At 51.1% G+C, this 19,963-nt stretch overlaps 7 protein-coding genes across 7 annotated transcripts; 3 read left to right on the top strand and 4 right to left on the bottom strand.

Moving 5' to 3' along the window:
- Positions 1-396: 396 nt before the first annotated feature.
- GCG54_00012323 (uncharacterized protein) lies at positions 397-1,472 on the bottom strand (the record flags this gene model as incomplete). Its single annotated transcript, XM_045412201.1, has 4 exons — positions 397-443; positions 496-919; positions 968-1,133; positions 1,186-1,472. The coding sequence occupies 4 exons, from the start codon at positions 1,470-1,472 to the stop codon at positions 397-399; spliced, it is 924 nt and encodes a 307-aa protein (XP_045261236.1).
- Positions 1,473-2,267: 795 nt separating this feature from the next.
- Positions 2,268-4,880, top strand: GCG54_00012324 (Beta-glucosidase B; the record flags this gene model as incomplete). Its single annotated transcript, XM_045412202.1, has 1 exon — positions 2,268-4,880. The coding sequence occupies one exon, from the start codon at positions 2,268-2,270 to the stop codon at positions 4,878-4,880; it is 2,613 nt and encodes an 870-aa protein (XP_045261237.1).
- Positions 4,881-4,917: 37 nt separating this feature from the next.
- GCG54_00012325 (uncharacterized protein) lies at positions 4,918-7,175 on the bottom strand (the record flags this gene model as incomplete). Its single annotated transcript, XM_045412203.1, is given in 5 exon segments — positions 4,918-5,161; positions 5,174-5,704; positions 5,912-6,781; positions 6,864-6,956; positions 7,120-7,175. The coding sequence occupies 5 exon segments, from the start codon at positions 7,173-7,175 to the stop codon at positions 4,918-4,920; spliced, it is 1,794 nt and encodes a 597-aa protein (XP_045261238.1).
- Positions 7,176-7,753: 578 nt separating this feature from the next.
- Positions 7,754-9,338, bottom strand: GCG54_00012326 (Lactose permease; the record flags this gene model as incomplete). Its single annotated transcript, XM_045412204.1, has 3 exons — positions 7,754-8,399; positions 8,433-8,788; positions 8,844-9,338. 3 exons carry the CDS (start codon positions 9,336-9,338, stop codon positions 7,754-7,756), a joined length of 1,497 nt encoding a protein of 498 aa, XP_045261239.1.
- Positions 9,339-10,202: 864 nt separating this feature from the next.
- Positions 10,203-11,315, bottom strand: GCG54_00012327 (Nitrilase; the record flags this gene model as incomplete). The annotated part of the gene is made up of 1 exon (XM_045412205.1): positions 10,203-11,315. One exon carries the CDS (start codon positions 11,313-11,315, stop codon positions 10,203-10,205), a length of 1,113 nt encoding a protein of 370 aa, XP_045261240.1.
- A 499-nt stretch (positions 11,316-11,814) lies between these two features.
- GCG54_00012328 (Sulfite oxidase) lies at positions 11,815-12,849 on the top strand (the record flags this gene model as incomplete). The annotated part of the gene is made up of 1 exon (XM_045412206.1): positions 11,815-12,849. The coding sequence occupies one exon, from the start codon at positions 11,815-11,817 to the stop codon at positions 12,847-12,849; it is 1,035 nt and encodes a 344-aa protein (XP_045261241.1).
- Positions 12,850-16,526: 3,677 nt separating this feature from the next.
- GCG54_00012329 (uncharacterized protein) lies at positions 16,527-18,124 on the top strand (the record flags this gene model as incomplete). Its single annotated transcript, XM_045412207.1, has 2 exons — positions 16,527-16,651; positions 16,705-18,124. 2 exons carry the CDS (start codon positions 16,527-16,529, stop codon positions 18,122-18,124), a joined length of 1,545 nt encoding a protein of 514 aa, XP_045261242.1.
- Between the last annotated feature and the right edge of the window lie 1,839 nt (positions 18,125-19,963).

Raw genomic sequence — 19,963 nt, forward strand, 5'->3', positions numbered from 1 at the left:
AATGACTTGCTACCTCGCATTGTGAAATAGCGTAATCGCAGAAAAATATGCATGTTTGATGATAAAGTTGGCCAGTTGATAGACGACCACTTGCCTGGAAAGTTGCCAGTGACAAATCTGCTGATGATTGATTCGTGTTTTTGAACCTTTGTGTGTAAGAGGTTTCCTCATGAACAATTGGCATGCGACTCGAAAAGTTGATCTACTATGTATCATCAATTCATTGGCTGAAAGCAGCAGCCAGCTAATGGGTATCTAACGTCGTCACAAATTCGCACTCCTCTATCCTCCAATCAACGCCAACAAACCTTCTGCGACCCAAAAGGAGTCGAAGCACCTAGGTGAAGGTCCGGAAACAGCCAAACGTAAATAGCAGATTTGCGGAGTGAATCCGCTTCAATAATATCCCGAGCCTCTCCACCATCTCGAGTAGGTGCTGTAATCTGTAGCCGTGTGTTAGTCTAGTCCTGAAGCTGGTGTGTACGAATAACAAACCTCTTCGAGTGCTGATGCCCAGTTGATCCGCGACGTTCACATAGCCTTCAGACGTCGCTTGGCCATTCTTCTTGACGGTCTTCACCATGTTGCCAGTGTCATTCTCCCACACGCTGCGACAGTATGGGCACGTCACGTTCGAACCGCTCCTACGCTTCGTCGCAGCCCAGGTGTCAAAGCACTCCTTGTGGATATTCTGGCCGCAAGCAGCGCGGCAATAGACGACTGCCTCGCCACCCTCGGCTTCGAGTTCGCAAAAGCAAATGGGGCAGTCGCCTTCGACGGGCTTCCGGTTCTTATCCTGCGTAGCATCGGAGGGCTTATCGATGGGCGGGGCGTTGGCGAAGATCTCCTTGAGTTCGGTAGTGAGCAGGGCAAGTTGGTAGGTATGCTCGAATTTCGCGCGGAGGACTCGGGACATGACCTGCGACTGTTAGAGCTGTTTGCGACATAGGGGTGGGGAGCTGCGTACATAAAGCCAGTGCTTGCATTGGTTGCCGGCAAGGAAGTGAGGACAGGTGCACGTGGGACGCTGGGCGATCTTGACGGTGTAGATGTTGCCCGTGGACCCCGTCAACTCGACCTCTTCCTCTGGAACTTCATCAGTGCCGCATCTTCTTCGCTCGAGTACATAGAATCTATGACCAGACGTCAGCGGGATTAGTTTGAGTCGAGTCCGATGGAAGTCACCTCTGCGTCAGAGCTCTGTTGTAGACGTCGCTGAAGTTGGAGGGCGGCCTAGGGCGGAAGCGGCGCAATCGCTTTTCGGCGTTAGGATCCTTCTTCGGCTTCTTCTTCTCGGGGGATCCATCATTAGCGGCGGCAGCTTTCCGCTTTCCCAACGGCGAAGGTGTCGGGGCTGACGTTGAGAAGGTGTTCCTGGAAGCGCCCTGTGGAGTTCGATAAGGCGGCGTGTACGTCGGCGTGTATCCGTAGCTGGTGCTCGCCGATGGCGGGGTCGCAGTGGGGGCACCCATGGTGACCGATTGCGATGACGATGTATTCAGCAGGAACGAGGATCTTGGAATGGAGGCGAATAGGAGGAATGTTCGGGGAACGAAGAAAAGAGGCAGATAGCTCGAATTGTGGAACTGGAAGGAGGGGAAGCTGGGAAATGGAGTTCTGGAAAGATCATTCGCCGGAAGCAGAAAAAGATAAGAATTGCAGGAGCTCTGATTAAACTTTGGATCGCAAGCGGCAGTTGCCCCCCCTTTTCCACACCTTCCGGGTTCCCCACGCCTCCCAAGCTCAATGACGAGCTCCAACGCACGGACCTACTTTGTCCCATGCACGGGCCGTCGAATGCGACCTTGACGCGGAGTCACGAGCTCTTTCACGTGACGCGGACACTACTTTCCCGAGTCCTCGTGAAGAGTGGGTCGGAGATCCCGGTACTGCATCTCCTGAGGTTGTGACGGAAAACCCGCCCCTTCCCGCTGCACATCCTCCACGTACAGACGCGAACATGGATGCGCGGGACGCTGACCGCTGAGACCGCCAACGACAATGGTCACTCATCATCGATGGCCAGGCGGCTTGCTTCCGCCTGACATGGAGCCTCTGCAGCATGCTACGGTGGAGCTGTCCCATCAAGCTCACCTTGAATCCCAGATGCAGTGCCAGTCAACGCTTGTGGGCTTCTCTTTGCTGAACTTCTGTATATAGAACAATTCAATTCGACTTAGAATTCAATATGGTATCACACTTCAGAGCCGGTCTGGGCTTCTTGAAGATAATTACTGTCTCTTCTCGTGCGACTCATCCTCCTCAAAATGGCCATCGACACATCGATGGGGGCACCAAGGTCTAACATGAACGACATCATCTCCAAGATCCTCGAGTCCCTCACTTTGGAAGAAAAATGCACTCTCTTATCCGGCAAGAACATGTGGGAAACTGCAGATATCCCCCGCCTCGGCATCCGCAGCCTCAAGACAAGTGATGGCCCAGCTGGTGTCCGCGGCTCACGATGGACTGACGGGACTCACACCACATACATCCCCTGCGGCATCTCTCTCGCAGCCACTTTCGACCCATATCTCATCCAACGAGTCGGCAAAATCCTCGGGGCCGAGGCCAAGACCAAAGGAGCCCACGTCCTGCTCGCGCCGACCATGAACATCAGCCGCTCGCCCTTTGGCGGCCGCAACTTTGAAAACTTTGGCGAAGACCCGTATCTCACAGGCGTCATGGCTAGTAATTACATCAAAGGGGTGCAGAGCGAGGGCGTGGGCGCGTGTATGAAGCATTACGTCGCCAACGATATGGAGACGAGACGGTTTAATATGGATGAGCAGATTGATGAGCGGACGCTGAGAGAGATCTACCTCAAACCGTTCGAGATGGCCTTGGAAGCGGATCCTTGGACTGCCATGACAGCATATCCTAAGATAAACGGCGAACATGCTGACACAAGTCGTTTTCTTGTTCATGATATCTTGCGACAGGAGTGGGGATACGATGGGTTGGTGATGAGCGATTGGGGAGGCTTGAACTCGACCATCGACAGCATCCGCGCTACCACAGACCTTGAAATGCCAGGGCCTCCGCTTCGCTACGGGAAAGTCTTGCTGAAAGCCGTCGAGTGTGGTGCTGTCTCCGAAGAAGAACACATCAACCCGTCTGTCAAAAGACTCCTTCATCTCCTCGCACGAGCTCAGCTACTCGACAACCAACAACATAACGGCACAAACGGCATCCATGGAGCTACACAAAGCAACGAAGGCGAATCGGACACTCCCGAATCCCGCCAAACTGCCAGAGAGGCAGCCTCGCAAGGCATTGTCCTCCTCAAGAACACCGGTCTTCTACCCCTCTCGCCCTCCAAGCTCCGCACCCTCGCCATCATCGGCCCCAACGCCAAAACCCCGACAACAGGCGGCACCGGCAGCGCCATCGTGAACCCCTACTACATCACCACACCCTTCGATTCCATTAGCGACGCAGCCAAGTCTGCCAACCCAGACATCCAAATCACCCACCACCGCGGCATCTTCACGCATCTACAACCACCCCTGATCGGTGACTGCCTCACCAACCCGGTCACAGGCGCCCCTGGTCTCCGCGTCGACTTCTTCGCAGGCAACACCTTCTCCGGCAACGTCATCTCCTCCTCAGACTGGCACAACTCCCTCGTGTACTTCATGTCCGACGGCGACGTCCCCCCCTCCCTCCGCGGGACACCCTACAGCTACAAAGCAACCGGCCTCCTCCGCCCCAGCGCTACAGGAGCCTACGACTTCAGCCTCTCCAACACAGGCAAAGCGAAGCTCTTCATCGATGACGAGCTGCTCATCGACAACTCAGACTGGACGCAGATCAGCGGCAACTTCATGAACTGCGGCAGCGTCGAGGTGTTTGCAAGCAGGGAGCTAGAGGCGGGCAAGACGTACCGCCTGCGCGTCGACAACGTCGTCGTGCCGCCGCCGACAAGACCCCACGACAACACGCTCTTTCACAAGATCTCGGGCGTCCGCGTGGGGATGCTCTTCCGGCACGACGAGGAGCAGATGTTCCGCGACGCGGTCGCGGCGGCGGAGGGCGCTGATGCGGTTGTGCTTGTTGTGGGGCACAACAACGACACGGAACGTGAAGGATCGGATCGCACTTCGCTCTCGCTGCCGCGGAGGACGGACGAGCTGGTCGCTGCGGTCTCAGCTGCTCACCCGAACGTGGTGGTGGTGACGCAGTCTGCGTGTGCTGTGGCCATGCCGTGGGTTGATGGGCCCGCTGCCATTGTGCATGCGTGGTATCAAGGGCAGGAGTGCGGAAACGCTATTGCGGACGTGATCTTCGGCAAGGTCAATCCTTCCGGGAAGCTGCCGCTGACGTTTCCTAAGAGGATCGAGGACCATGGATCGCATAAGTGGTTTCCTGGCGACGCCGAGAATGATTATGCCGAGTACGGAGAGGGTGTGCTAGTTGGCTACCGCTGGTTCGATGAGCAGAAGACAAAGCCGCTGTGGCCTTTTGGCTTCGGGCTGTCTTATACCAAGTTTCAGATCACCGATGTCGCGCTGAGCGGTACCATCTCCGCCGACGGTGACCGCTCAGCTACGATCACCATCGCGGTCAAGAACATCGGTGAAGTCTCGGGCAGCGAGGTTCTACAAGTCTACGTCTCTTCTTCACTTGCGATCAAGGAGCTAGGCCGTCTTTCTGCCCCGAGATCCCTTGCTGGGTTTCAGAAAGTCTCGCTCCGCCCTGGAGAATCCAGGTCGCTGGCCATAAATCTTGACGCGAAGGCGGTTGCTTGGTTCGATGTCGTGGGTAAAGGCGGCCCGGGCTCTGGTGGGAAATGGAGGGTTGACCGCGGCATCTACAAGTGCTTCGTTGGAATGAGTTCCCGAGACATTCTTGCCGAATTAGACATCACCGTAGAATAGGCAGCAGCCTCTGTGGCTGATTAGAGAGACTTGCATTTCAGTAGAGTATCTGATACTTGGACCTCATCGTCCGCAGGATAGACAACATGCTTTCTATACTTGACCCCGGAAACGCCCACTTCTCAACCAGGGTTATCGCCTTGATCTGGAGTTCATCAATATCCGGCACGGCCTCCGCTAAGACCGGCGACAGCGAAGCCAACGTCAACAACAAAATCACGGCCAGCGTCCTGCCCATGTCACTGCTTAGCAAGGCCGAGACCTCTCCAGAGACAGGGAAGCTTCCAACTTACGAATGCAGCACAATCTCCAACGACCCACAAGACCCCTTCAACCTATACTCCACCACATCCAAATACCCCCGACAATGCCCCAAACACCTCTTCGCATTCTCAACAACCACCTCCCCAGGCACCGCACCGCCCTCCGTCCCACACACCTGGTGCAGAAACGGGCGGAAGATGATGTCCCCCGCGGCATGGTACCTCAGCACCATAATCGCCTCGTCGACGCTCAGCGAGCTGCCGCTCGCGGTATGCAGATCGGGCTTGATCGCGGACGGGAGCAGGTCGTACCACGCGCCGAGCTGGTGGCTCAGCTCCGCGGAGACGGAGGCGAAGGCGTCCGCGGTGGCGGAATTTGTGGTCGGGGAGGCGGTGTCGTACATTACGTGGTGGATGCGGTTGAGCAGGCGCCGGGCGGAGAGGTCTGCGAGCCAGGAGAGCATGGCGGGGTCGGGCGGGTTGCCGCAGCGCGGGAAGGGGAGGTTTTCGATGACTTGGTCGATGCCGCTTCGGGGGAGGTGGTGTTCTGCTATGATGTCGCTGGGAATACAAAGTCAGCATGCACACGATGAGATGGGGGGTTGTGTGGATTTGGGACGTACCATTCGAGGACGAAGATGGCCCAGCATAGACGGGTTACGGGCTGGTGGTTGTGCGTTTCTTCCAAGGGTTGACGCATACTCCTGTGTCTAAGGATCATGTTAGTAGCCGTTGGTCAGGCGGTAGCAACCAGGAATGCCGCCTCACCGGATGGGATAGTGCTGTATACTCGTCGACGCCATGTGAACCAGTCTCCAAGCCTGAAGCGGTCTTGAGAGGTAGCTGTAGTACAACGCAGCAAGATACAGTCCTTGCGGGAGCAGGATCGTATCCCCGAACGAGTTGAACCACGTCCCGAGAAGCACCTGCAACGCGGGCGTAAACATCTCCACGCCAGGTAACCACCCATCTCGCGTCAAATCAGGCGTGTCGACAGATGCGTGCCCTAGAGCCAACACAACCAGGACCAAAACAGAGCGCAGGTCAGCTTGCAAGGGGCTCCCCACGACATCTCGATAGATGTGCTCAAAGTCTCGCCTGTCGAGGATGGGATGCTGCGGATTCACAAGGTCGAAGAAGTTATCGACCAACGACGATGCTTCCTCCGCATCGATCTCCGGAAAGACAATCTGGCTCAGGGGTATCGGGGTCAGGGACAGCGGCTCAGGGAGGGCCCTCTTGCTCTCCACGCGGAGGAAGACGTCGGAGGGGTAGTCCCCGAGCAGCGCTTTGGCGGAACGTGATTGTAGGAGGCTCCCTGTGGTGGTGGAGTGGGACATGGGGATTGCCATGGGCGCGGTGATGCATGGTTCCGTCGGGGGCGCCACGGGGGTCGCGGCGGCGGAGGGGATGTGGAGCGATGGGTCGACGGAGAGAGTTCCATAGCCTGGGGACGGGAAGGCGGACTCTGGGGATGGGTTCTGGAATGGCGGTGGGTATGTGTGTGAGTTCGGGGTGTAGTGGTCATCTGGCTGAGGGTGGGATGTTGACGGGAGGGACGCGAAGTGTGCGAAGGACTGTTCGATGCGTTGCAGGCGGGAGAGGATCTCGGCTGTCTGGTCTGCGGAGATTGGTCTTCTGGGCCATGTGGCACGTCAGCCTCACGGCGGGAAAGTCCCTTTATTCCGTGCGCCAGTTACTCGGGTAGATGTTTTCTTACTTGTGTTCTTCAGTGGCGGGATACTCGCACTCAGAGTTATTGGCTTCCTCGCAGAGAGTGCAGACGGGTTGCCTGCCGTCGCATTTGCGTTTTCTGAGTGTCGCGGAGATTAGCCTACAGTCCCGCCAGGTGATTCAAACAGTTCAATCCACACGAGCGGAAGGAGATGTGCAACAACAGCCGCATCGATCATCCGCCTTTGCATTGGTGTTGTAGCGGATGGCAGCGGGATCGAGTTCCGCCAGTGTAAACTCACCTTCGACGGCAGTAATGACAGGCGACGGCGGTTCTCTTCCGCTTCTGAGTCTCCATGATCACATTTATCTGTGATATGGGGCTCTTTGGTGGGATTTATCGTCTGAGAAGAGATGAATCCCGGGGTTTGACGGGAGGATGGCGGTTCTTGAGCGGCGGAAGGGCGGCGCTTCTCGGGCGGGACTGGCGGGAACACTTCCGCCTTTTTCGCACCTTATTGTGGAGCATTTCCCGGTCTAGTCCCGGTAAATACTTGACTTTGTGGCGCCCGGATGATTGCAAAGATCACCTAGTGAACATGACTTGGGACGAAGGGCGCCAGTCAGAAGGGCGTGACTCATTGGGGCAACTGCCTTTTTGGGATATTTGAAAGACAATATGAAGATCTGAAAGATCTATGAAATGCAAGACAGTCTGGCAACAGCAGATATCTTGCAAACTTGATACGTTACTGAGCTGGTGACAAACGCGCCTTGCGTCCAAATCGGACTGCCAATCGCCCCCGAACGCCGGTATTCACGCCAATGAGTCTAAACACGCACCATCGACATTTCGAAACCAGACATTAAGTAAACCAAATTGAATATTTTGCTCGAGGTAGGTATAGAACGTAGGGCTCTCTAACGACTCAAAATTCACGAGATGGTCCTTGCAGCTGGCTTCATCACACCCTCCTCAATCGTCTGAACAGCCTTCTGCCCATCAAACAAAACATCAATCTCCTCCAACGTCAGACCCTTCGTCTCCATCCACTGGAAGTAGATATACACCCAAATTAAGATGTTCCACGACGCATTGACGATGTAAGTCTTCCAACCGATGCTCTCCATCAAGTACGGAAACGCCATTGAGACCAAGACACCACAAGACTTGATCAGAATTCCCTGCATCGCGATGCCATTCGCGCGCATGTTGTACGAGAGGACTTCAGGCGCGTACATGGCCGTAAGAGGCGTGATTCCAAAGGCATATGCACCTAGAAAGAGAAAGATGCACGCGATGGTGCCGTATGTGCCGGCTTTGTCGCCCGAGGCCCCGTACTTGGCCGTGAGACCTGCGAGAAGGTAGAAGAAGATTGAGCAGGTACCCAAACTTCCGAGAGCGAGGACTCTTCTGCCCAGTTTCTCGGCTAGTGTCGATCCGGTGATTGCAACAACTAGTTGCCAGGAGGACAGGATGACATTGATCTGGAGTTGCGTGGTTGGATCGGTGACGCCAGCCTGGCTCAGCATTCGGCCAAAGTAGTACCTAAAGTCGCCGGTCAGGTGATGAACCGGGCAGCTAATTAATAGTAACGAGGAAGCGCAAACTTACGTGATGACATTTGATCCCGTCAACATCGCCAGAGGCGCAACGGATAGGGCCAGCAGTAGACGCTTGCGGTTGGGCTTGCGGACCATTCCGCGGATTCCCAAAGCATTCCCCTCTCGCTTCTCGTATTCCAATGTCTCAATGATTTCTCTGAATTGCATCTGAACATTCTCGTCACTGGCGTCAGCCCCGTTGACCTTTGCTAGCACTTGAAGGGCTTCGTCTCTTCGGTCGCGAAAGGCAAGCCATCGAGGAGACTCTGGGGCCAGATAGATAAGGATCATGACGAATAGAGGAGGTGAAGCCTGGAGGATCGAGGGAACTCTCCAAGCCCAATCTGATGGCTCAAGCGCGGAGGACTAGGAGGAAAGTCAGTCACCTCGACAGAGAGATGTGCGACACGAGTATACTGACACCATAAGAGATCCCGGCCGCAAGCAGGGCTCCAACAGCCCAACAGGAGAAGTAGAGACCTAATGCCAGAGACCGGATGGATGGCGCAGTCGTTTCCGCTACATACGTTCCCGCGGCAGTCTGCCCCAGACCGACTCCGATGCCAATAATGAGACGTCCAGCGATGAACATGGCGATGTTCACTGCTGCGCCAGCGATGATAGCGCCGATGATGTTGACGATGCCGGATGCATAGAGGCCCATCTTGCGGCCTTTCCAGTCGATGAGCATCCCAGTGAACGGGCCGATGAGGATGGCTCCCAGGAAGGTGGCGCATGTGTTGATAGCGGTCGTTGCCGTTGTGAGCTCAAAGTACTTTTGGTACGAGGCCATGACGTTGAGAGAACCCATAAGAGAGCCGTCGTAGGCTATGGTAACGGAGTCGACGACGCATACCGACACTACCAGCGCTGTGCTCAGGCTCATGCGGAGGGAGGCTAGCTTAGATGGAGACATGACGAAGGATGCAAGATGAATCAAGACCGAGAGCTGTTGAGAAGCAATCGGCTTCCGATGATGGAGAAGACCAGCTTGCCTTATATGGCGTGTCGACTCGCTGTGAACATACCCCTTTCTTCCGACTTTGAGAGTGTCATACGCCAGTACGACGCCTGCTATCGGTCGCCAAGATAAGAGACTACCCTCAACGAATGCGTATAAGCTGATTGGCGATGAACTCCGGGGTATCGAGTGTCCACACGAGGTGATCTGGGGAAGCGTTATCTGTGGAGAGACGTTTGGGAACGGTGAAAAGTCTGCCGCTACTGGTTGGCTTCGGGGGCGGATATCCCGCCACAATTTCCGCTGTAATTTTGAGCTAGCCGGTAAAGAACACCGATAGGGGTTGGTTCATGTTGCTTGCGTTGTACTATCACGATCTTATTGTTGTACTCCTTTACCTCATAGTTTTCTCGCTCGGGTTTCTCCCATTGTTCGCTTTTGCTCTGGCCCTACCGCCAGTCTGTTCCCTCACCACGCATCGTCTACCTTATCTCTCAATATATATGCAGTCTTCAAAAGCATTTTCACCATGCATCTGATCCTGTAGCTACAAGGTTGATTTTCTTTTAGAATGTATCGTCAACTGTAGCATATCACTTATTGATGCGCGGCAGGTACTTCTCAATCCCCGCGCCTACATCAATTTAAATGCTCTATTTTGTCGTGATCAGTAATCCGAGAAAACTCAAGCTCATGAACTAGTTCTGTTCTTGGATCTACGCCCTCACATCACTGAGGAGCCCCTCGCCACGTCTCGCTTCTGATACTGTCAAGAATTATAAGACTCAAACCAAGCAAGTTCTCAATCAAAAGCCCGAACTACTTGGACGCGTGCTGGTCTGTTGGTAGTTCTGCATCAGCCGTCAAGACATCACCGACAAAGTTGGCCGGCTCCCGTCGCCTCCGGTCAACCTTCAACTCAAACACGTCGAGGCGTTGATATCCACCGACGACATCGTGATACTGCTTTCCCTCGATACAATCCTGAACATCTATATCCGCATACAAAATTCCCTCTGTAGCCTGCAGATATTCGGTCGGCTTCTGCTCCTGAGTCTCCGCATCCACAGTAAACCCCTGCAACAGCGACCCTGCAGGATCCAAGAACATCGTCGCCCCGCGCTGCGAGTTCTCAAGAGCCGACGTGACGACCTGAGCCTGACTTGCTCCCGACGATATAATCTCAATGGCATCTTTCCCAAGAACGCCAGAGCACAGAACTCCGAAACACTTGGCTTCAAAGCAGTGTGCCGCCGCCCTTGTTCTGTTGGCAGCGACATTGTCGTAGTTCGCACCCTTAGCCACGCTCAAACCCCCGTCATTCTTGCCAGCCTCTGGCGTCGGAAGCCTCGTCGGCCAGATCGCAGGCCACGTCGACATGTGAATCTGCTCACCCTGAGACATCAACGCATACCTCGCGAGCGGGTTCGTGTTTTCCCCACAGATCAGGTTCCCAATCTTTCCGTATTTCGTCTCCGCCAACCGGAGCCCGTGTCCATCCCCAGGCGCCCACGTCAACTTTTCGAAAAAGGTCGGCATCAACTTCCTGTGGTGCACCAGAACCTCTCCATCGGCGCCGATAATCACATTGGAGTTGTAAAGAGTTGCGCTGCTCGATCGCACCTTCTCCGAAATGCCAACGCTGATCATAATGCCTAGCTTCTTTGCTGTGGACTGGATAGCTGAGACCTCCTCCCCGTCAACATAGACCGACTCGAGCGCCATCTGTTTGAAGAGGTCATGATTCTCAGTTGGCGGGCGCAGAGCTGACCAGATTGGGAACGCGGGGATGTAGGTCTCTGGGAAGACGACGAGGTTGGCTTTATTTCTGGCAGCTTCATGTATGAGGGAGATGGCCTTGTCGGTTGTGCGGCGGGCGGAGAGGAAGATGGGTGAGACGTGGCATGCTGCGATGCGGATTGGGGTGGCCATTGCGATGCGATGATGTTGTAAAGGTCGCTGGTCGCGTCAGATGCTGGATTCTCTTGCACTCGCACAAGTGGTTAACAGTGGTTAACAGTTGTCTTGGATGAGCATGAGTTTACTAAAATCCGGGGTTTGATAAGGCGCTGTTGACAGATTCGGAGCTTCTTCTGACTCCGATTTGGGGGCGGCATCCTATCCGCCGCTTCCACTGCCCACGTCATTTGTGTCCCACCGTTTCAAACACCGAAAACCCAAACGCAATATAGTCAACTTCTCCAGACCAATTGAGCCGTACAATCTCGTCCAATTCAAAGACTTTTCCCGATTTATTTGATGATTACGAGTTACTTCCATCAACCTCTCGTCTGAAAAGATAAGGAGTCTTGGACCGCAACCATGCTACGGGGCCTCGCTGGGCGATGCATGAGTTGGACCATAGGCATACGGTTCGAAGAGCAGCTGAACCACTACTTTCGAAATGGTTTATCATGAGCAAGCTGCCAACATGGACCTTTCCATCGCTCCAACGGACGGACGCGAACGCAATGCATGCCAGTCAATTGATCCCGCTGGCTTCTTTATTCGACACCCACCTGCCCCTCATCTCCTCGATAACTTCATTACAGGCGAGGAACATCTCTTCCAAACCATACACATGGGCGCTGCGGTGGTTGACGAGGATGAATGGCTTCTGATCATAGATGGGCTAGTCGAGCGGCCTTTCGCACTGACTTTCACCCAACTGCGTCAACTCCCAAGACGTTCCGTGACGGCTTTTCACGAATGTTATGGCAGCCCTTTGAAGCCGCCAACAGAAGCCGTTTGGCGCATTGGAAACGTCGTCTGGACGGGAGTCCCATTGCCATCTCTATTGGAGCTGGCGCGGCCATCACCTGCGGCCACATTCATCTGGTCTGAAGGACTTGATTACGGCACCTTCCACGGCGTTACAGCGGACCGATATCAGAAGGACCTTCCGATGAACAAGGCTCTCAACCAAGAAGTTCTTGTGGCTTACGAGATGAATGGTGAGCCATTGGGCAAGGAGCGAGGCGGGCCTGTGAGACTTGTGGTTCCCGGCTGGTTTGGGACGAACATGACCAAGTGGCTATGCCGTTTATCTCTCCAGGACAGGCGAGCGGAAGGACCTTATACGACGACGTTCTACAACGAGATTGATCCGGCGGACCCGGAAGGCAAGAAGAGAAGACCCGTGTGGAAGGTGGAAGTCAACTCAATCATCACGAAACCGGAACCTGGTGCTATCTTCCGGGGACCGGACGTGCAGATCGAGGGCTGGGCATGGTGTTGTGAAGAAGTAGTGGAAGTCTTGGTCAGCGCAGATGCAGGAAAGTCATGGAACCTGGCCAGCATCACTCCAAGGACGGAATTTGCATGGCAGAGATGGGAAGTGTGCTTGAAGCTTCAGGCCGGGGAACACAAAGTGATGGCCAGAGCGAGGTCTGTGTCAGAACAACAGCCTCTGGGCGGACGAAGGAATCATGTCCATACTGTGGCAATCCAAGTCATGCCTTCATAACCCACAGCGTGGGCTTCGAGAGGATGAGGGTTTACAGACCATCAAGATTGACACATAGTCAAAGATTCCCTCGACGGAGTGATGCACAGCACCTACGAGGGTTCGCCAAACCTTGTGCTAGATCTGTCCGTAATGATAGACAGACATAAGTCTCCGAAGACTGGCAATGAAAGGGTTCCGCAAGTCATTCAGTGAGCTCCGAATATAACCCATAGCTGGAAACACTGAGAGGTGCGATGGATCCAGAGAAATGAAAACGGCGTCTCTGAAACTTTGACTGCAAATGTCGAGAATCTGTCGATTTCTCGCCCCTGGTTGGCAAAGATCTGATGGCGCAAAGATAGACGGCCGGCCGAACTCGAGGTATGCGAAATAGTCCGACATCGTCGCAATTACCCCAGCCCTCAAGGCGATGGTTACAGGCGGCAAAATGCGAGTCTGTCGTACTCTCGAGTTCCTGGAGCAGATCGATATTGTTGAAATTGCAGCGTCCGCAAGCAATCTTGGTGTGATTTTTGGCCACTGTCAGTCGAAATGATCAATCTGGCTGAGATGAATGAACAAGATCAACCAGGGTTGCCGATCACATACCGATTAAGGAAACTCCGCCAGGGGTTTCGAAAGGAACTTTGGAATAGTTTCCCCATCAGCACGATCCAGGCAGAGTCCACTGCAACTCGCACGAGAAGCAACGCTGTCGCCCACTCATCCGAACGATGCATTTCAGCTTCACGCCAGAGACAGAATGCTTGCGCAAACATCGACTCCAGGAATAGCTTCAATCGTGATCCGCAACTATCAACTGCTGACCGACAGACAGCACGGCGCTAAGTCAGACAGCGACTATTGAAAAGACGCGTACGCTACGGGTCTAGTCCGGGCCTGGCTCGGTCTCGCTCATCGTGAAGTCGCATTGAAGACTTCGGCACTTCTTGGCGGGTCTTTTCCTCGAGGATCGTCCCAAAACTGGGTAGACTCGCAATGGAGGGTGGTTGTATCGTGGCAGAGGAATACGAAGAGGAGAACAGAAAAAGATGGTGTTCTGGATTGACAAGAAAATCGCGTCATGACGCTCAGCAGGACGTCGTGCATAGATATTCATCGTCAGCCGCAACGCGCGGCCAGGGTCAAACCGGCCACACGCAGGAACAGCGACACGCACTCGCTGCGCTCACGCGCACCAGAGTGATGTGGGCGACCGTCCAGTTTTTACCTTCGGGCGCGGCGCCCACCCGCCCGGGCCGGTACATCGGGATCGGGCCCCCGCCTCCCGCATTGCACCAGACCCCCGGCCTCGGTCCCGCTCCAGGGACTCGTCGTCTATGCCGAACACGCGAAGCCCACACCACCGCTTTCGGCCATGTCCACGTATCCGCACCTGAAGGTCAGTTCAGGGGTAAAATGTGCGTCAGTCCAAGCGTCTTAGATGGGTGGTACCCACGCCCAGCTGAGCCTGAAGCCGCGTATGTCCGATTGCCCGCAGTCTGCAGGTCCGCCCTGCCTGAAGACGCAGGGGAAACTATTGACTTAGTCAGTTACTCTGGGAATAGCGGGTGATGGATCAGCCGGTGGTTGATGATGTTTCATCGAGACTATCTGGGTCGTTCGGATTCCACACAAGTCGGATTTGGCCGCTGACATGGAGGATGTCGAGCGTGAGAGTCAGGTCTGCCGAGCCTGCCGGAATAGTGATGAGTCCAGTGGGCCATGATACCTTCCCGTTGAAGGCATGCAGGGCTCAATGGCAAGGTCATTTTTGTGTGTCCGAAAGGAAATCGCAGGGTGAGGCATTTCGGGGTCATTGGGTTCCCCCAACTCTGAGCTTCAAGTTTTCCTCTCTCTTGATGTCTTGGGTTTTACCAGTGGTTGAGCGACTGCCTACGCATGCAAGGACGTAAGAAGTTCATCGTTTCCCAACTCCTAAAGCATTTGGATCGAAAGACAAGTCTCAGCATATGCAGGAACTCTGCTTTTATTGCCCTTCGTTATTGGATCACCAGTCTTCACAGCTGCCGATGGATAATTGCGCGAACTTCGGAGCAGCCCATTCGAAAGCTTACATTTTAGCACGGCATCTCTGATGGCTATGACTTATTGTTCGCTTGTAGTCTGAATAAGGTCCAAAGCCTATTCAACGGTCTTGACTAAGTGTTGGTGCGGTTTGGAAAAACTTGCTCAGCTAAGTGGAACCATTTCAGTATTGCAAAGTATCTCTGGCACACATCTCTAACGACTCATCGTCCAGTATCAGCAGGCCGATCGAAAGTTGCCATTATGCGACATCGTTACACGATGCGAATTGAATACCAAAACGATACGTGGACACGAACTAAATACAAGCCCTGTCCCTGTGGCATGGTTCGCCTTCGTCCACATCAAATGCCGATCGTATGCAGGATAGGGAGGCAATGCGAAAAAAACGTCCTTGAGCATTCGTCGGAGAATTTCAGGTTTCTGTGCCACATGGAAAAAATGTTTTTTGCGGTCTTGTACCTTTGACTTCGACGGTGACTCTTCTGTTCCGATGAAGACAAAGTGTGATGGCGATTTGAGTACCGGGCGTTGCGCAACTGCAGTCTGGCCTAAACGCTTCATATTGTCACCGCCAAAAGACGCGGAGTTTTTGCATTTTCAGGCACTTTATTCACATTGTCATTTCGAAACGAGGCGCTTTGTGGACGCCACAGGGTCTCATTGGTGGTCGATGGTTTTGGGGCGTTGGATGAGGCTTGCGATTGACCACCATTCAGTGTAAGCGCACTACCAAAAACCGCGTTGAACGCCAAAGTCGCAATTGAGAATTGCTTATCGTGGTTATCGGATCGGGCACGGAGCGGATTGGCCCAGTGCTCACATCGGCTCCGATTCGCAAGCCAACACACGTGTCAATAGCCGGACGTTCCGCAGAGCCTCTTCTTGTGTTCCGTCAACAGCCCATTAGACTGTATGATATAACATCTGTTTTGTCATATGATTCGTTACGCAAACGAGTTTTGCAAAAACATTGAGAGGCCGATCTGCATTTGTTTATAAATCTGTTCATCGTGGAGGGGCACATTGGGTACTGTCTGCGCCAAATGGCCTTAGAGATGCGGGACTAAGCAGTCGCCAGCTCAGCGATGCATAAAATTGACGAATTGGAATTGAGAAGCCAACCAATGCAACAATCACAATGTGCAAAAATTCGCCCCATTGTCACAGCATAACATGGGAATATCCGCCCAAGACTTTGCCTTGTCCTAGGGTATGAGGTTGCCTTCACACCAACACGATGGTTCGCCATCACGAGTTTTTTCAACGGGCGAACCCAAAATCACCCTTGTTCCTGCACAGTACTTAATTCTTGAGTCTGATTGGCGAATGTTGGATTGATTTTATGGCGCTCTGCACAAGCGACATGTCATGATTGGACAGCTCGCGAATCTGACATGCAGCTAAGTCGTGGCAGCTCCATCGAGACCTTAACCAATCCGGAAATGCACATATTCTGTGCCACAAGCTTCATAAACCCCCCATGTCGACATCCGTAGTTCGCGCGCCGCCGCCGTTGCTTGCCCACATTCACCGCTCCATGTCCCAACGCCTCCCGAGTCTGGACGCACTGTTCGCGTCGTATTGTGTTCCGTCGCCGGTGACCGAGATTGTTTGCTGAACACGGAGCTGCTCGCCCGTTCATCATGGTGACGCCGCCGACTGCCCAGCAATGGGAGCAACACCGCTCCGTCATTGTTGACATGTACTCGCGCCGGCCGTTGAAGGCGGTCCGGGCGCACATGAGGGAGACGTATGGGTTCTTGGCCACGTGAGAGATATTTCTACCACCGGTTCAATGCAAAGTACTTATTAGTTCTTCAGGGATCGTATGTTTAAGGGTCGCTTCAAGACGTGGGGAGTCGAAAAGAACAGACGGCATAGACGAGATGCGGGGGATGGTGGGCCAGACAGCCGAGAACAATCACCCGCAGGACCATCACAACCAGCTCCCTTGCCAAACGCCCTCGACATCCCTTCTCACGATAGCATCATCCCTCGCCGACTACCACCAGACCCCGCTCGTGCGATAACGCCACCGGAAGAGTCCCCTATAAGCAACGATGCCGCCTCTGAATACTCGGAAACACTTTCTCCACGTCCACAACCTTGGCCATTGACGCCGGCAACTACGGTAGGGGACCTCTCTCCTACCGGCTCTCAAGATGGCGAAAACCTCACAACCCCACAGACATGCCAAGAGATCGTGAGACTAGCCAGCGAAATACTCGCGACACTAGTTGCGGAACGCCGAGACAGGCCAGCGCCCGATGATCACGTCGATATATATCAGAGCCTCCACTCCAAACTTCGATTCGAAAGTCAACTACGAAGCTCTCTTGTAAATCGTCAACTAAAGGTGGGGGAATGCAGAACGGTTGCCGGGAAGACAGTCGAAGAGATGATCACATCATTCCACGCGACGGTACCAATCGGGGTCTTGAGCACGTTGAACCAGATAACGAATTGGACCACGATCCAAGAGCTGGTTACACTTTTATTTGAGACTTCCCAAACAAATCCAGGGACCCACCATGATTTTGCTCAGCTTATACGAAAGCTTCGCCATCTTGTTTTTATCACAAACCACGAAGAATTTCAGTCATCCATGGAACAGATTTGCTACCGTCTTGAAGATAGAGTAGAAGAGACCCTGGGCTCTATCAGTCTTGTCGGCTTTTATCTCATCCTCCTACTCAACGCAAGAAAGGCTAAATCCATCCATAAGACGGACAATAAAATCCGGAGGAAATCTCTCGAGATCACCCGACACGTTACACTACACCACGAAGACCAACCAAAGGTTGTGCTGGATTTTCATCGATACGTTATCGCGTATCTGTCAATAGTGGCACCTGGGGAGAAGGATGTCTTGGACATGGCGGAGGTGTTCTACAAACGCGCCCAGGAATACTTTGACTTGAACGAGCACGTGGAGGGGTCACACGCGAGGCTCTACTACGGGTCCAGCTGCGCCTACTTGGCGGATTGCCGCTACGTTCGTAATAACACGGAGGACCGCCACCAAGCTCGCAGTCTTCTTTTCCAGTCCATATGGTGTTATGCGAACGCTCCTTGGGCCAACAGAGCAAACGCTGAACGTCAGATGAAGAAGTTGAGGGAATGGTGTGAGGAGGCGAACGACACGGAGAGACTGGATATGCTGCGGGATATCGAAGACATGATGGGAGAGGAGGCTCGCCAGAGAGGTGGTCCTTTGATCCCTAGGGCAGCGGCACCTTGAAAAAACGCAACGACTTCAAGCCGCATGAGCATGGCCTGAAGATCCAGCAGTGTGATATCGAGAACTTCATGCTAACGCCACTCAATCGATGTTATCATTATGGACAACCCACGACATGATGCAGGCATGCCTTGATGAGGCTGAAGCCAAGGAAGATGCAGATCTGGAAGATTCCCGAACGAGGTTGGTCCCACATCTTGAAACAAGCTGTCAGCCGCAAGTGGGTTGTGCGAGACAGTAGTCGGCCGGGCCTAGGCCTGAGGCCTAAACCCCAGCCTAAATCCTATTTTTATATAAGGGATTAGCTATACTACTTTATAGCTAGGTATACCTAACACTTATAACTAAATTAATTAAGCTACTTTATATAGGTTATAAGCCCTCTAAATACCTAAATCTATCTACTAGATAGTAAAGTTATTCCTAAATAGCTATTAGGACTCTAACTTTATAGTTTAATAATTACTATAAAGTAATTAATAGATTACTAAGTTACTAGAAATAATACTTTTAAGTAGAAGTTATAGTTATTATAATATATATCTCCTACTTATAAAATCTCTTTAGTTTTTAAGCTATTAAAGTTAATAATTATTTAATAATTATTATAATTATATAATAATAACTATTTAATAAATATCTAATAATTATTTATAATTACTCTTTAAATCTCTCTTAAACTACTAAATTAATTAAATAAATTAATATATTTTTAATTAGTAATCTAATTTTATTTTCTTTTAGTTCTACTAAAAAGAGATTATTTTAAATTAACTCTCCTCTTTCTTCTACTATAGACCTTATAACTAAAATAACTATATAAAAAGTAGTTAATAAAAGACTAAATCTAAGAAGTCTAATATATAATACTATTTTTAAATTAACTAAAGTTATAAACTTTAAACTATAAGAGATTAATTTTAAAAATACCTTTAAAGTAATAAAATTACTCTTCTACTTAATAACTAAAAAAATATTAATTAAATATAATAGAGATATAATCTTTAAAGAAAATAAAGTAGTAGTAGTTAAGGATTTAAGCTCTTTAGGTAATCTAATACTTATAGGTTTTATATTTATTAAATAGTTATTTATAAAGAAGATCTAATATAATCTCTTAGAAGAAATAATTAATAATAGTTTTTCTATTATAGCTTTAACTTTTTATATCTTTATTAAAACTAAAGAATATACTTAGAAGTTTAATAAACTAGTTATAAATAAAGTCTATAATAATTAGAATAGAATAACTAAAATTAACTATAGTAATACTAAAGATTTTATATAAGATCTTTACTTAACTTTTAATAAACTAAATAGTTCTAATATAAACTTATTAATTATAGCCCTTATCTATAAACTTATTTAAGGTTTTAGATATTTTAATTAAGTTAAAGTAGACTCTATAGAGAATAACTTTATTATAAGGATTTAAAACTATAATAACTTCCTATAAGAACTTAGAAGTTTAAATAAAAAAGAATAATATAAATAAACCTCTTAAAGTATTAAAGTTTTATTAAATAAGAAGAAGTTTACTATAAAGAGGTAAACTTAAGTTCTTAAGTTTAAAAGTATAAAACTATAAGATTTATATATTTCCTATAATATTAAGTATTCTAAAACTCTCTATAAATATAAAATATATAACTATTACTATAGAAAGATAATATTATATCTAGATAAGTATAATAATTATTCCCTTAGATATTATAAGTATTATACTTTAGTATATAATAAGTTTAAGTATACTAATAAACTACTAATAATTTAGTAATTAATAATATAGATATCTACTTTAGTATTTACCTTAGAAAGTTAAACTTAAGATAGTATTTT

Source organism: Colletotrichum gloeosporioides, assembly GCF_011800055.1.
Source record: "Colletotrichum gloeosporioides strain Lc1 chromosome Unknown consensus_65, whole genome shotgun sequence".
Classification (NCBI taxonomy): domain Eukaryota; kingdom Fungi; phylum Ascomycota; class Sordariomycetes; order Glomerellales; family Glomerellaceae; genus Colletotrichum; species Colletotrichum gloeosporioides.